At 29.2% G+C, this 17558-nt stretch overlaps 1 protein-coding gene and 2 pseudogenes across 1 annotated transcript; 1 reads left to right on the top strand and 2 right to left on the bottom strand.

Moving 5' to 3' along the window:
- Positions 1–1594: 1594 nt before the first annotated feature.
- LOC141526678 (cyclin-dependent kinase 9 pseudogene) lies at positions 1595–3365 on the bottom strand (annotated as a pseudogene).
- Positions 3366–6683: 3318 nt separating this feature from the next.
- Positions 6684–8280, top strand: LOC141526683 (cyclin-dependent kinase 9 pseudogene; annotated as a pseudogene).
- A 5240-nt stretch (positions 8281–13520) lies between these two features.
- LOC141526810 (uncharacterized) lies at positions 13521–15308 on the bottom strand. The gene is made up of 3 exons (XM_074241918.1): positions 15137–15308; positions 14983–15062; positions 13521–13580 (listed from the first exon to the last, which is right to left on the bottom strand). The coding sequence occupies exons 1-3, from the start codon at positions 15306–15308 to the stop codon at positions 13521–13523; spliced, it is 312 nt and encodes a 103-aa protein (XP_074098019.1).
- Positions 15309–17558: the final 2250 nt, after the last annotated feature.

Here is a 17558-nt window from a genome sequence, read left to right as displayed (position 1 = left end):
TACTACATCAATTTAGAATATTTATTAATTCATTTAAATAAACAAGCAAATACTCTAAGGTTTTATAGTTATAAAATATTTTAATAAAATTCTCTTGCCATATAACCTTTTTAAATCCCGAATGTAAAATAGTTATATACTAATAGAGTATATACTAGTGTATATAAGTCTCTACACGAATATAATAATACTGGAACAATGCCAGAGTTAAAGTTTGAACGTTAATAAGTTTCATCCCCCACGTAGTGAGCACCAATTATGAACTCTCGAGATGTAATTATAAAACGTAATTTCATCACTTTGCTATATATATTTCTCCTTCATCTTTATGGACTACTGTAGGTATTATACATTTGATATTTCTTGAATATTTTAAGTTTTTTCTTTGTTTTCATTTTTTTGCTTTCCTATCATATAAAAATTTGAAATTTAAAAAAAAATTGATTTGGTAATTATTCCGAATCGGAGATCTAATATTTGGTTATAAAAATATATTTAAATCAATTTATTGACATATTTTGTCTTTTTCAAAAAACATATTTTTTTTTTTGGTGAATAGATAGAAATTAAAAATACACAATTTCGTTTCTTATTTTTTATGATTCAATTTTTTCTGATTTAAATAATTTTTTTTCCGACTTAAAAAATTAATTGATGTTTTAAAATTTTTCTGAAATGAGTTTTGAAAATTGTTTCCTTTGATGAGACTCATGAAGTAAAAGTTTATTTTAAATAATAATTCTGCCAGGTGTTAAAATTTTTTTAAACATAATTACCGGATATAAGTATCAGACAGACAGTGGTTTCTCCTGTTCCTTAACTACTTGTGTCTTGTGTCGGCAAGATCGTTAATGCGTTTAAACGCAGTCCGATATGTCGAGTGCTATCATCCATAAGAGTCCACTCATCAGGGTAAACGATGAAGACTCAAGTGCATTCACTGGTTTCAACGATTTGTTTCTTTTAATATATGCTCCAGATGCATTTTCTATCATTTATAAATAACTAGCAGTGATCTCGCCTGTAACCGTTTTGCCGCCACTGGGGTGAGCGTAGTTTTTAAATTATATTTTTATGCAATTAAATATTAATTAAAAAGTTTGAAAAATTCTGGTGTCATCTCAACACTTTAAAAAACATGATTCCGCAGTAGTAAAAGTTATATCACAATTTTCCAAAAAGTTATTCAATTGTTAATTAATATTTTTCTAGGGGTTTGTGTTGTCATAAAAGGTGGTGAAAAAATTAAATGATTAATCTATAAATTTTTTGTTTCTTAGACTCCTTTTTATAAACATACTCAAGAAGATAATGCTATAAAAGTTGATAAAATATTTTTGTTTAATTAATAATTAACTTTGGAAATGACAAAAAAATTTTTAATTTAAATAATGTATGTTAAATAATTTTTTTTTTTTTTTTTTTTTAAGCTATTACTGATTTCATATTATTGTTAGGTATAGTTAGGTCAAGTAAAAGAAAGAAAGAATGGGAACTGAAAATTGTATGTGTTGGAAAACTTGATGATTTTTTTACGTATTGAAAAATGTTGTGGTTCTGAAAAGAACCGTTTTTTTTTTTTTTTTTTTTTTTTTTTCATTTTAAAGATAGGTATTTACTAGATTTCCATTTTTGTTAAATTAAAAAATATTTGTCGATATGATTTATAAAAATGTACAATAATTTATAATATATTTACACAATAATACAATTACCAGCCAATATAGCTAGGTTTATTCACATATTTACTCATCAAGTCTGTTTTCAAGTTTACTCTTCACTGTAATATTGCACTATAAATAAGACAATACATACGAATAATTTAAAAAACACGATCTTGATAACCATCAATTACACTTATAGTAGGTCTCGCTGCTCCAGAAGGTATTGGTCCAGAACGATGTTGAGCGGGTCCTAGTCTTCTTGGTCGTTCTAATAAGTCAAACATACTCTGCGTGTGCTGCGTCATCATTTTACTTAAATCAGAAGGCATTGGATCGGTCCAGAAAAAATCATGGTTTAATGCCGAATCGGCGTCGTATCTTTGATTCGGATCAAGAATCAGAAGTTTATCCAGTAAATCAAAGGCGTAGTCATTCTTAATGTATGGCTTTAATCTGTCTATGACTCTTCTTTTTTGTCCTTTGGGAAATTCCATTTTATTAAACAGGTGGAGACTTTCAACACCTGGCCAAACTTCTGGTGTAATAGAACCACACAATTGTGATATCAATGTCAGTTGTTTTTGTTCAGTAGAACCTCTCAAAATTGGAGATCTGGTCCACATTTCAGCCATTATGCATCCTGCGCCCCACAAGTCAATGGAAGATCCATAATGTCTGTCTCCGAGAAGTAACTCTGGTGGCCTGTACCAAAGAGTTACTACACCATTGGTAAAGCGATTAGCTTGACTAGATGTACGTGTACTGAACGCTCTCGCTAACCCAAAGTCAGCTAATTTGAGAATACCATTTTTAGTCACAAGAATATTCGCTGGCTTTATATCTCTGTGTAAGATATGATTACTGTGAATGAAATATAAGCCATTGAATAATTGCTGCATTACTTTCTTGATTTCACCCAAACTAAATTTGACATTATTATTGGCGAGTAACCCAGCGAGATCGTGTTCACAAAACTCAAAAACTAGATAAAATGTTGAATAATACCGATCGTTTGAAAAAGCTTGAGATCGACAAATTTCAATTAGATGAACCACATTTTCATGCTTGAGCAATTGGAGTATTTTTATTTCTCTTAATGCAGTGATAGGAAATCCTTCATCTTCGTTATCCAACAGAATTTTTTCATGGCAACAACACTTTTAATATTCGATCTATCTCTAGCCTTGAACACCTCTCCAAAGGTGCCCTGGCCAATTTTAACAATTTTTTCATATTTTGATGCTTCAGCACAGTTAAAAAAATTAAACGATTTCATATGATTTTCTTTTCCGTTAAAATTCATTTTTATGAAACTTATTTACTTCTCACGATTAGAAAATATAAAGTTAAATCGACCTATCACTTTACTGATGAATTTGAATTTTTCTAACTTGTTTTGACTTTAAAATACTTTCTACTTGATCTTTCAACCTGAAGTTTCCGAATTTTAGTCCCGACTATAATGATTTTTTCAATGTAGTCAGCGAGTCAATTCTTTGTTAAAGGGAAGTAGAAGGGGTAAACATGATTCTATTAGCTTAAGAAACCAATCACAATGCACAGAACATCTCCCACCATCGAAAATTCTCGTATTAAAATTTACTTTTACTTCCGACTCGGAACTTCCGAGTGATAGTCATCCCAGTCAGTGTGGCCAGAGCGTGCGATTTTTTTACCCCCACTTTGTACCGCTTTCAATCTAGTCAGATGAGAGTGTCCTATAAAGTGGAGGTAAGAAAAGAGCACGTTCTAGCCACACTGATCGTTTAGTAAGGTGAACATACTCACTACATAATTTTCATGTCTAGTTGTGAAGAAGATTAAAAACTAAAGCTGCATATCACAGATCCGTTCGGTCTACCTTTCTGCAGTCATGGAATACGTGGCCGCTGTAGATCTTCAGTAAGCTAGTAACGCCATCTGGTAACGAGAAGACCAGGATCACCCTTCGTCATCTTCTGTTAGCCATTCATAACGACGAAGAGTTAGACAAGCTTAACCTAGAGTCACCCTGATCCAGAATGGTGTGCTATTGAGCATTCAAGTCATTACCGAATATAAAAATTGAAAAAAAAATAGATCGTAAATTTAACCTATAATTTTAATGAAAAAAAAAAAAAAAAAAAAAAACGGCCCTTTTCAGAGCCACTAAATTTTTCAATGCGTAAAAAATGATCAAGTTTGTAGGTAAGGAGAAAAAGGGGTTCAATAAACCCTCGCGGTCCTGCAACCACCGTGGAACCACCGTGGATCCACGGTGAAACCACCACATCGTGGACCCACCGTGGATACACTGTGTATACACTGTAGATCCACCGTGGTTTTGTGACATTTCACCACAGTTGATCCATAGTGGATCCACAGTGTATCCACAGTGTATCCACGGTGAATCCACGGTGGATCCACGGTGAATTCACAATGGATCCACGGTGAATTCACAATGGATCCACGGTGAATCCACGACAAAACCACGGTGGATCCACGGTGGATCCACAGTAGATCCACAGTAGACCCATTGTGGATTTAACGTGGTTTTTCCGTGGTTTTACTGTGGATCCACTGTGGTTCCATCGTGGATCCGCCGTGGTTTGACGCGAGATTTTGACATGAATTTTTCAGTTGAAATAGCGAAAAATTAAGACGTTTCTAAAAATCTAACTCGAGTATTTGAAATTTTGGTAAGTAAGTTAAATTACTTTTTAGTTATATATACACCAATAGAAGGATTTGTTCACATTTAATAAGCTTTATTAACTCTTAATAAATGATTTTTTAACATCATAGGATTTAATAAATATTTATTAACAGTTAACAAATATTTATTTATCATAAAAAGCAAAAATAGCCATTTTCTTTTGATACTTTATAAAACCCTATAGCTGAGATACATGCTAATAATTCAATTTACTAAATAAATAACGTTTTTAATATTTAAAAATATAAAAGATAATTATGAGCTCTGATAGAATTAGGTATTTTACAATAAACGTTACTATAATGTAATATAATTAATCCAAATAATTTATATAGATAATTTTATTGTGTTACTAAATATTTGTTAATTATTAATAAATACTAATACGCTATTAATAAATATACTTTCCTCCCAAAAAATATTTATTGAATGTTCAAACATATTTATTACAATTTTATAAATTAAATAATTATCTTCGAATAAATTAATTTAGTAATAGTTAATAAATCTTTCTATCAGTGTATATTGATAATTAATAATTTACAAATTTGATAAAAAATTTTGTTCATTACGCATTGATTATGTATACCATTTGCAATACTTGTAGTTGTTACAAACTACACTCTTCAAGTAAGTCTCGTACGTGAGCAGGTAAACGATTAGTCTAGCAACTGTAAGGTCCGTGGTTTGATTCCTGCGCGTCCCGGTTTTTTTTTCTATAGAAATAATTATATCTAATTCTATATAACTATATCTAATTTTATAGGGCCATATATATATATATAATTATAATTATATATAATATTTTTGACCCGGGGAACCACAGTGGATCCACAATGGAACTAAGGAAACATTCCTATGTGAAAACACTGAAAATATTCCTATGTTAACATTGGAAAAATTCCTATGTCAACATAGCAATTTTTCCTATTCAAAAATAGGAAAAATCCCTATGTTTTTTTCTCCGTGTAGGATTCAGGCCAAATAATTTGAACATCTGCTCTTTTGTTTCCTTTTCCAATTATACTTTCATTGTCTTTCTGTTGATAATTGTTCTCTGAAAAAATTATACTTTAAACTAAGTATTATTAAAGTAGTACCCTCGCGACATATAGTGCGAGTAAATTTGGGTATAGTTTAGGATATTTTTGTCTTTCTCACTTGCTATTCCTTACTCACTTCTACTCATGGTTACTTTTGAATAATACAGTTATTTTTTAATAATATTTAAAAATCTAGATGGTAAAAATCAATGAAAGTTTGAAAAAAACAAATAATAGCTGTTTTTTAATAAAAGTTTAGTTTTTTATGAAAATCTTAAAAAAAGTTTCTTAGTTATAATAAAATATACGAGTAAAATTTTCGGTATCCCGTATATCACAGTGCATAACCTCCTCTAAAAATTCGAACTTTGAAATTAAATATCTCTGAAACTAGATGGTCAAAAAATTTCAATTTGCGTCAATCGATGCAGAATTATATGAATATTAATCTGCCAAAATTTTAAAAAATTCCTAAGAAAACGCCTCTGGCGAGGGTACTACCTTAAATACACAGAAGTGTAATAATAACATAGTTATTATTATTTTCGTGAAAAATTTTCTATTAAATTAATAACAGTATGTCGTCACACTCATATTATTATGATCATCACGAGACTTCGAAATTTCACCTGAAAAGGAGCTCAGTAAACATAATGAAAATGTGATTGATTTTGAATTATTTTAGTCATTTAATTTAGGCTTTATTGAACCCCTTTTTCTCCTTACCTACAAACTTGATCATTTTTTACGCATTGAAAAATTTAGTGGCTCTGAAAAGGGCCGTTTTTTTTTTTTTTTTTTTTTTTTTCATTAAAATTATAGGTTAAATTTACGATCTATTTTTTTTCAATTTTTTATATTCGGTAATGACTTGAATGCTCAATAGCACACCATTCTGGATCAGGGTGACTCTAGGTTAAAGCTTGTCTAACTCTTCGTCGTTATGAATGGCTAACAGAAGATGACGAAGGGTGATCCTGGTCTTCTCGTTACCAGATGGCGTTACTAGCTTACTGAAGATCTACAGCGGCCACGTATTCCATGACTGCAGAAAGGTAGACCGAACGGATCTGTGATATGCAGCTTTAGTTTTTAATCTTCTTCACAACTAGACATGAAAATTATGTAGTGAGTATGTTCACCTTACTAAACGATCAGTGTGGCTAGAACGTGCTCTTTTCTTACCTCCACTTTATAGGACACTCTCATCTGACTAGATTGAAAGCGGTACAAAGTGGGGGTAAAAAATCGCACGCTCTGGCCACACTGACTGGGATGACTATCACTCGGAAGTTCCGAGTCGGAAGTAAAAGTAAATTTTAATACGAGAATTTTCGATGGTGGGAGATGTTCTGTGCATTGTGATTGGTTTCTTAAGCTAATAGAATCATGTTTACCCCTTCTACTTCCCTTTAACAAAGAATTGACTCGCTGACTACATTGAAAAAATCATTATAGTCGGGACTAAAATTCGGAAACTTCAGGTTGAAAGATCAAGTAGAAAGTATTTTAAAGTCAAAACAAGTTAGAAAAATTCAAATTCATCAGTAAAGTGATAGGTCGATTTAACTTTATATTTTCTAATCGTGAGAAGTAAATAAGTTTCATAAAAATGAATTTTAACGGAAAAGAAAATCATATGAAATCGTTTAATTTTTTTAACTGTGCTGAAGCATCAAAATATGAAAAAATTGTTAAAATTGGCCAGGGCACCTTTGGAGAGGTGTTCAAGGCTAGAGATAGATCGAATATTAAAAGTGTTGTTGCCATGAAAAAAATTCTGTTGGATAACGAAGATGAAGGATTTCCTATCACTGCATTAAGAGAAATAAAAATACTCCAATTGCTCAAGCATGAAAATGTGGTTCATCTAATTGAAATTTGTCGATCTCAAGCTTTTTCAAACGATCGGTATTATTCAACATTTTATCTAGTTTTTGAGTTTTGTGAACACGATCTCGCTGGGTTACTCGCCAATAATAATGTCAAATTTAGTTTGGGTGAAATCAAGAAAGTAATGCAGCAATTATTCAATGGCTTATATTTCATTCACAGTAATCATATCTTACACAGAGATATAAAGCCAGCGAATATTCTTGTGACTAAAAATGGTATTCTCAAATTAGCTGACTTTGGGTTAGCGAGAGCGTTCAGTACACGTACATCTAGTCAAGCTAATCGCTTTACCAATGGTGTAGTAACTCTTTGGTACAGGCCACCAGAGTTACTTCTCGGAGACAGACATTATGGATCTTCCATTGACTTGTGGGGCGCAGGATGCATAATGGCTGAAATGTGGACCAGATCTCCAATTTTGAGAGGTTCTACTGAACAAAAACAACTGACATTGATATCACAATTGTGTGGTTCTATTACACCAGAAGTTTGGCCAGGTGTTGAAAGTCTCCACCTGTTTAATAAAATGGAATTTCCCAAAGGACAAAAAAAAGAAGAGTCATAGACAGATTAAAGCCATACATTAAGAATGACTACGCCTTTGATTTACTGGATAAACTTCTGATTCTTGATCCGAATCAAAGATACGACGCCGATTCGGCATTAAACCATGATTTTTTCTGGACCGATCCAATGCCTTCTGATTTAAGTAAAATGATGACGCAGCACACGCAGAGTATGTTTGACTTATTAGAACGACCAAGAAGACTAGGACCCGCTCAACATCGTTCTGGACCAATACCTTCTGGAGCAGCGAGACCTACTATAAGTGTAATTGATGGTTATCAAGATCGTGTTTTTTAAATTATTCGTATGTATTGTCTTATTTATAGTGCAATATTACAGTGAAGAGTAAACTTGAAAACAGACTTGATGAGTAAATATGTGAATAAACCTAGCTATATTGGCTGGTAATTGTATTATTGTGTAAATATATTATAAATTATTGTACATTTTTATAAATCATATCGACAAATATTTTTAATTTAACAAAAATGGAAATCTAGTAAATACCTATCTTTAAAAAAAAAAAAAAAAAAAAAAAAAAAACGGTTCTTTTCAGAACCACAACATTTTTCAATACGTAAAAAAATCATCAAGTTTTCCAACACATACAATTTTCAGTTCCCATTCCTTTCTTTTACTTGACCTAACTATACCTAACAATAATATGAAATCAGTAATAGCTTAAAAAAAAAAAAAAAAAAAATTATTTAACATACATTATTTAAATTAAAAATTTTTTTGTCATTTCCAAAGTTAATTATTAATTAAACAAAAATATTTTATCAACTTTTATAGCATTATCTTCTTGAGTATGTTTATAAAAAGGAGTCTAAGAAACAAAAAATTTATAGATTAATCAAATGTATATATATTGTAAGGCCCTTAGGGAGCTTTGGCTTCAGGGTCTAAATTATTGAATAAATAAAAAAAAAATGAAATTAGAAACTATTCACCATAAAAGCTTAAGGGTAATTAACATTTTCAAAACTTTCATGACATTTAAATTTTAAACTTTGATTATTATTTAGAATGGCAATTCAACCTGCTTTCATCTATTGCATTGATCAGTTTTAAAGTATAACCAGAATTTCTGAGAAAAATTAAAAAAAAACCTTTTTTTCAATCACTTTAAAAATTTTAGTCAAATTTTGAGTTTCCAACTCGATTTTCTATGCTACATAAAATACTTATGTTTCTTAAAATTAAGATTATCAACCTTGGCAGAATTGTATGTTAAAAAATCTAATATTTTTCTAAAATTGATTGGTTTTGATATGTTGTAAAAATATTTTTTTTTGTATCGAGTTATGGATTATGGAATAAATCTTTTGATAAAAATTTCGTTTTATAAATTTATAAATAATTTAATTAATACCATTTAAATTTTAATTTTTAATATAATTCATAAAAAATTATCCACTTAAAATGAATACTAGAATATTCAAATGAATTTCAAGCTCATAAAACAATAGAAGTAAGTAATATACAAAAGTTTAGGAGTGTAAAATATTGTGTTTAAAGTACTTCTGTGTGAGAATAGTTTTAAGGAGAAAAATGGAGTAGCCGGCAGGCAATAAGGTCTAGCTACCTCGCAGTTACGAGCCCTGATCTACTTCGTCTGTCTCACTTACACTACACTGTAAAACTTTCTTCTTATTCCATCTACTCTTATCATACCAGTTTATATTTTATTTATTTATTGCTGACTACCTAGTACTTTTTTTTGCTTATCAAAACTAATAGTCCAGTACCTTATAAGAATGATTTTTGATAATGAAATAATTATTGTATTATTTTTTTTATCTTCAGAAATTTGAAGTATATCATTAATTGTTATTAGAGATAATTAATTATTTCAATAAATAGAGAGATTTAATAACAAAAGTTAATTGTTAGAATAAAGAAAAAGAAGAAAAGAAAAAGAAGAAAAGAAAGTAGTCAAGTGGAAACAATGGCGGCGTCGCGGATCGATACTCAACTTCCCCTTCTTATGGGCGTTGGCAAGATTCGATTTTATTAAATAGTGAATTTATTGTTATATCTCATATATTTAAACGCAAATATCAACTTCACTAAGTTATTAAGAGAAAGTATCTTTCACTCATGTTATTTATTGATTTATGATATCATGTTTAAAAGACAGAAAAAATCGTTTTAATACAACGAGAAAAATTAATTTTTTCCTTTTAATTCTCAAAGTTTTTAATTTTCTATGTGGTGATTATTAAATAAATTCAAACTAAGAAAAAATTTTTTGATATGTTTTTTAGGGAATCGCCTCTTATCATTGGTCAAGGTTCAGAAGTATATTTTGTGGTACACTTAATTAGTCCAATAGATTTTGCTATAGATCAAAAAAATTAAATTTCATTAACAAAATGATTTCTTCAAATAAATTTGATGTTATACTGTACCAATCGATTCTAAAATCAAATTATGTTTATTTATTAGGTCTGGGTTGACTACTGTAAACCGATTAGAATTAATTGATTTATTTTTTTAATTTTTTAAGGAATAATCGTTCGAATAATTTTCAAAAAAATGTTTTTTTTATTGAACTTCAAGAGATATTGTTGATTAAATATTGAAAATATAATGTTCATTTCTTGTTGAATAGTTTGAACAGATTTTTTTCTAATTTTAAAAAAAATTTAAATTAAAAAAATTAAAAAAAAAACAATGCCAAAAATACGTGGTTATCTTAAGCGGTCACTCATCCAAGTACTAACCATGCTGGCTTACCATGATATGATTGTTGATGGTAGGTCGTCATATAATTTCGTATTTATTTAAGAAAATATAAAAAATTTTAGATTTTTTCTATTTTTGTCTATTTTCTTTTCCACTGAATATGTTTCTCGAAATTTTTTCAATTTATTTACCCAATTAATTTTTTTCGATTTTTAACTATCGATAAATTTGCCAAATTTTGACTGATAAGAATAGTTTTTTTGAAATTTTTGTTATTAAATTTCGATTTTAAGAAAAAATATTATATAGATTTATTATCAAAACTGTTAAATAGTATAAAAATAATATGATATTATTAATAACATGATAGACATGTAATTATAAAATGAATTACTCATATTATTCGTATGCATGTCTATAATAATAAAACAGTTTTAATTTAATTAGGAAAAATTTTTTTTCCTCAAGCCTTATCTACCCACTTTTTGTGGAGTTGTAAATATTAGAAAAATGATATGTCGTAAAGAAGTTTTACTTTTTTTTTGTGTACTCTGGTATGCACACATATTTTTGTTTTTTCTACTTTTCCTTGTAATGAAAACTCTTTATCGACTAATTAGATTTACGGTCCCTCCAATTTCGCTGTTTAGAGTTTGCATTATACTTTCATTTTCAGTATATAAAAATTTTAATTCCATAATATTAAAAAATCATTTTCATTAGCGAGATACATACTTCTATTTGTTAACTTTGTTCATTCGTTGCTTGAATTTTGAAAATCTGGCTATTAAATTAGACAACCAAGTAACGATTGAATAATAACGACAAAGATAACGTCAATCGATGTTTTGAAGAAAGACATTTGAGTATATTGTCAAGCTCGATCGATAATACACTATTATATCCCAACTAAATACTTTTTAGTACTTTTATTCTAAATACAAATCCAAAATAAATAATAGTTTTAAAAAATTAAAAAACACGCTTTTTATAGAAAACCAAACTAAAAAATAGAAAATAAATTTAAATTAAGAATAGTGTTCAAAATTTTAATAAATATAAATTAATAATAGTGTAAATAACAAAAAAATTATTTCATTTGAAAAAAAGCGTCGGGTGCTTTTTAAGATATTATTAAAATGATAATCATTCTACTCATATCTGTTAATAAAATATTTATAACTATTGACACCATGCACCCCACGCTTTTTTTATAATGAAATAATTTTTTTTTTTTATTTACACTATTATTAATTTAAATTTATTTTCTATTTTTTAGTTTGGTTTTCTATAAAAAGCGTGTCTTTTAGTTTTTTAAAACTATTATTTATTTTTTACTTTTTAGTTTGGTTTATTTATAAAAGCGTGATTTTTTAGTTTTTTAAAACTATTATTTGTTTTGTTGAATTAAAAATTCTCTTTGATGTTCGAAAATTTTTTAGTATTAGATAAATCGACTAAAGATAATGGTTTGAAATTAAAATTTTTGCCTTATCGACTATAGAGAAAAATTATAAAAAAAATTAAAATTAAAATTCTTGTCTTATCGAATATAGATAAAAATTATATAAATTAACAAAAATCTTATTTTGCAAATTGAAAAATGGAATAGTTTTATCAAATTAGTGTATTATCATTGATCCTCGATAAATCTACAAAGTTTAAACGAAATCTGGTCGTTCAAAGTGGGTCAAAATCGCGCCCAAAGAAGTCGGTTACAAACAAACATACAAACATACTAGTGAAGCTAATAAAAAAGCGTGTAAAAATACTTTTTGTTATACTCGCTCCAAAAATTCAACTTTTGAGCGCTGGATGGTGTCCGTAAAAGGACTTTTTTTTACAGACTCTAACATACCGTCTTTTTTACCCTCTCCTTTTTTTTTACGAACTTTTCGAATACACCCAGACGAAATTGAGAGAGATTGTAAAAAAAAAAGTCACATTCTAGTGTACCGACCAATGACCCTGATAGCCAGCGCTTTCTCAGTAAGTGTTGACTCCCAGCAGTTACGGTTAAGTTATACATCAAGTTGGCGGTAATTCTTCACTCAACAACAGTTGTAAGCAAATTGACAGAAATCTACGGCCGCAACTTGAATACAAGTTAACAATCAAACTTGTAGTTAAATTTCCTTTCAACTTTACTACAATTTGAAGGAAATACTTGTACAGCAAGTTTTGACGTCTATTTGCAGAATAAGTTATAGGTAACTAATAGGTAATCGCTCGCTTTGCCAACTCTTTCCGTCAAGTTTGCTTCAAATTGCGGACGTAGATTGACAGTAAGTTATAGGTAAGGTGGCTATCAGGGGATAGTGAGTAAATTTTAAACAGTTAATATTGAGTGGCGCTAAGTATTTCTCTGGTGGCAGTTTATTATGAAGCGGATCTAATGTTAATAAAATAACAACCACGCCATAAATAAATATCAATAAAAAGATAATTAATATAAAATTAAGTTTTTTTGCCCTTGTAAAAATTCATAAAATTTAAATATGCCATTGTTTGCCTCCTATCCCTAAAAAGTTAAACTTACGGAGCGATAGTAACAAAAAATATTGTATGTCATTCGGCCATTTAGTGGCGATTTTGACAACGACTTTTTTTCGATATTCGCTTTAATGATTGTGACCCGAATGTTCGGAAACAAGAACAAATTTCCGTCCTCGGCTATGCCTCGGACGGAAATTAAAATTACGCCCGTTTCGTAACTTCCCGCCACAAACCTTAAGCTCATATCGTCGCTGTCAAAAAACTGCCACTTTACGGCCTTATGACATAAATATCTATTTTGTATCGTGTACTTTGTTTGCCGGGGTTTTATACTTATAACAAACATTAACTCCATAAACGTCATTAAATCGTAAATCCATAATTCATTTCCTTTTCAAAAACGACAACTTTGTTGATCAAATTACATACGTAATATTCTTTTTGATTATTTTTTGAGCGTAAAAAAATTCAGTAAGCTTTGGTCATAAGTTCTTCAGTACCACTAAGCCATTTATGGTTATTGTGGGTCTGGAATTGTATTTAACGTCGGAAAGATCTCATCAGAAGATGGGACGGATGCAGTATAAGCATAAAACCATTAGAGCATTTGCCTTGAACGTATCGTTGAGGGTCGGACACATTTCATTTCATCATATTTTGTGCTTATAACCGAAATCAACCATATTTCTTGAGTAAACGGTTAGGTATTAGAAAATCAGTGCATACTTATTGCATACCAAAAAAGATTTCGATCTCTTTTTTCTCTACACTAACAACTTCACAGTTAATGTAAATCTTATTAATATTTTTATGACAAAAAAAGTGAACAAATAAAACTGAATAAAAACGTGAGAGTGCAACGAAAATCTCAAGTAGTTCGAACATGTGCCATCATCTTTTTTTTTAATTTGCTCCATTTGGGAGTCATAACCTCCATTTTTTCTGCACTTTATCTTTATCTTCATTCATTTCCGTTCTTATAACACCCGTTCTATAAGTACTCGATTACTGAATGAATATTTTAATAAGTTTCCTCAAATTTTTTTTTTACTTTTTTTTTAATTCTTATTTATTCACTTTCAAATAAGCTATGAGAAAAAAGAGAGGAAAGGAAAAGAAAGAAAAAATACTAAACCAGAGGACACGGTACTTGAAAGTGAACATTTCTTTTCGAGAATTTCTTCCTGTTACAATTTCCGCTTCTACATGACTTATTTTCTACATTCAGTTTTAGTGAAGAATTCAAATATTTAGTATTTAGGATTTGCCTTTGTACTCTGGGTGCGATTTTATTGTTTCGTATAGTTTTTAGGTCGGTAAATCGAGTAATTCAAAGCTTATTCAAATTTCGCGGAAAAAGTTTTAACTTCTCGCGATGCTGTGTGTGTGTGTGTGTATTTTACTGTGCATAGAGCCACATGTTAATGGAGCAAAAAAATACATAGCCGTTTTAAACAAATAACTCTGATATATAATAAATTATTAATAATTAATAAACTAGGCATAGTTAACTTCCTTAACTGTAAAGATAAGTCATGTATAAATATGAAAAATATGAAAATATATCATGAAAGCAAACTATTCGTAACGTGATTGGTCAAATATATCATAAGCATGAAAATGTATGTCTTGATGTATTCATAGTTTCACAAATACGTCTCTCACTCCATTTTACAGGTAATAATGTTAAAATTTGTATTTTCAAAGACTTATCAGTTTCTTTATCGTTGAATTTATCATACAACATTTTAATTAGAGAGCGAAAATTTTCACCATCGTCATCAATCGATTCTTCATCTGAAGAAGAAAGCAAAACTTTTTTCAAGCTGTCGGATACCCGATTTATTTTATTGTTCAAAAATTGATTATCATTCAATTTCTTCGATGGAATCGGTGATTGATTTAATAATTCTAATGCATGGTTTATTACGGGTAATTGAGTTGCAGCGCTAACTTGGGATCCTGAGCTTGATTGTGATGCTTTGGGTTCGCTATCAAATGACATGGAACCTTAAAAATAATAGTGAAACATATAGCTACTAGAAATGTATTCAAGTAACGTATAAATAATTAAAAAAACTTACGGAATGATAAGGATAATGGGAGATCCATGGCAGTTGTATTACTATCATTATCAGCCTGATCATTGTTGTCATTATTGTCACTATAGTTGTCTTCACGGTCACTTACATCAGCACTAGGATCATTACGAGCATTTGTTTGTTGCTTCACTAACTCTGAAGCTTTTTTCGACATGAACTGCATAATAAATAATTATCATCTAATCCTAACGTTACTTTCATAATATCAGTCGCCGGACGTAAACCAATTTTTTAAAATGAGATTCCAACTCAAAAGGATTACAACACCGATCAAATACCTTTTTGACGCCATAAAGACAAATTAAAAAAGCGCTTATAAACTAGAGAAATTATTTATTTATACAACAAATGTAATGACAATCTTTTATAAAACACTAGATTGCACAAAAGATTTATAGGTTATGTTTTAGATCGCAAAATGAAAAAGCCGCACTTTTAATCAAAACATACTAGCTTATAGCATCTAGTTTACTGGCTATAGGTAAGTCGATAATTGTTATCCCTAGTTTATCGATCTAATTGATATATTAAAATTTGAATCTTACTAAATACAGTCATCGATGAAGCCTCTAAATTGTGAATATAATGCCGTGAAATCGTTGAATTGTATTTATCTCATTATATAAATAAAATTTATGAAAAAAATTTTTTTCCATTTTTGAAAATTTAACAATATTTTTTCAATTGAATAAAAAAAATAGAAAGAGAAATCGGCCCAATCTGGGTTCTACAGGGATAACTGTGGAATTGATTAAAGTTTATTTTAGAAAAAAAAATTTAAAAAAATGTCGAACTTCGAAAAATCATTGATTTTTGTCAAAAAACTGAAAAATTCCATATGTATTGACTTACAAAAATTTTTTAATATTTTTATCGGAAAGTACATCTAAAAACAAAAATTAAAAAAAAAAAAAAGGTACCTAAATGTTTAGTTTTGAAAAAGTTATGGCTATTTGAAAATAAAAAAGCCATTTTTTTGAAAAATTCATAACTTTTTGGAGTTAGGTAAAAAAATTCAAAAAAATTCTGAGAACCGTTTTTTATAGGGTAGAAAAGGATGGAAAACTTTCGGCCAAATCGAAAAGGGTCGGGGTCAAAAGTGGTCGATTTGGCATGGAATACCCCATATAATATATTAGTTACATTATAATCATACAATATATTATATGGCACATATTTTTCTCGGCAAAATTTGAGAAACTTATGCTGGAAACATCCTTGCCCTAACAAAAGATAAAGGTTTCTACACAGTACACTTATTGTAAATTATCAGTGATTTATCTGAAGGGTAGTTATAAACATATTATTTTGTTGTCAAAGTTAATTATTTGGATTTGTGCCTTAGTGTCTAATTAACTTAAATACAAACACCTTCATATGCAAATAACTCCAAAATTTATGGCCGAACATAATTTTTTTTTGTATTTATTTTCTTACAAAATTTTTTTTTTCTTTTTTTGTACACTAAATTATATGTACACAGACATTTGTGTGCACAACATAATTTTCGTATTGTTTGTAATGACGTTGATAATTGGCTTGTAAATCATAACTTATAGATATATGTTTCCTTTACATTTAAAATAGGAAATTCTTATTTCTTCTGTATGCTTGAATTTTTATCACCTTATATCATACGGACACCTGAATTCATTGTTTATTGATGAAATATAAATTTTGTTGACAGACGGAATGAAAAAAATCATTGCATTTATCAATTTTAAAGTTAAAATTCAAAAATAGGCCCCTGAATTACAAATTGGACTAATTTATACCTCATTTTATTATCTCTATTGTTCCTATGTTGATTTTTAAAATTTACTATTGAAGGTATAAATGCATTTAAACGAACAAAAGTTTAAATTAACAATTCTAAATGTGACGATGCAAAAAGATTTATTAGATAATAGTAAATTTTGACACATTAGAACCTATACTTAAAGGAATCTAAAGCAAGAAGAAAATGGCATTTTTTAAAAGTAAATAAGACTTTTTTTCGTCGATGATAATTTTGCAAAAGTTATAAAATAGTCATTGTCAATACAGTATTGATTTTACATAAACAGAGTAGAGCGTAAGCGAGAGCTTTGTTTTAATAGCTGTGTTGATGGGTATAGATATACCTGTAAGTTAATTAAACGGTTAATCAACTCGCTTAATCAGTGACATGATCGTCGACCACATCTGCCGGTGAACGTCCAATTATTTACCCTCGTCCCTACAACCAATTCGAATTAAGTGTAGTTTATACATGTGTAGCATCTATTTATGTACATATAACAATGTTTAGCATTTATTTAACTTGACAAATAGCGTCCATTCATTCTTGACATTTATAGGAGGTTGTTGATAGATAAATAACACTGCTTCTTTTTGTTGTTCTGTTTATTTTTTTGAATTACTA

Source organism: Cotesia typhae, unplaced genomic scaffold (assembly GCF_013202065.1).
Source record: "Cotesia typhae breed Kobodo isofemale line unplaced genomic scaffold, CoteBio_Ctyphae contig_36, whole genome shotgun sequence".
NCBI lineage: Eukaryota > Metazoa > Arthropoda > Insecta > Hymenoptera > Braconidae > Cotesia > Cotesia typhae.
This window is presented reverse-complemented; position numbering and strand designations above follow the sequence as displayed.

What these genes read in the sequence shown, in the direction of transcription:
- LOC141526810 (XM_074241918.1), bottom strand. Translation starts at nt 15,308, where the DNA reads ATGTCGAAAAAAGCTTCAGAGTTAGTGAAGCAACAAACAAATGCTCGT. An exon ending in CCCATTATCCTTATCATTCC is followed by an intron (nt 15,063 to 15,136) that starts GTAAGTTTTTTT and finishes ATTATTTTTAAG; the next exon opens with GTTCCATGTCATTTGATAGC. An exon ending in GCGCTGCAACTCAATTACCC is followed by an intron (nt 13,581 to 14,982) that starts GTAATAAACCAT and finishes ATACAATTCCAG; the next exon opens with ACCCACAATAACCATAAATG.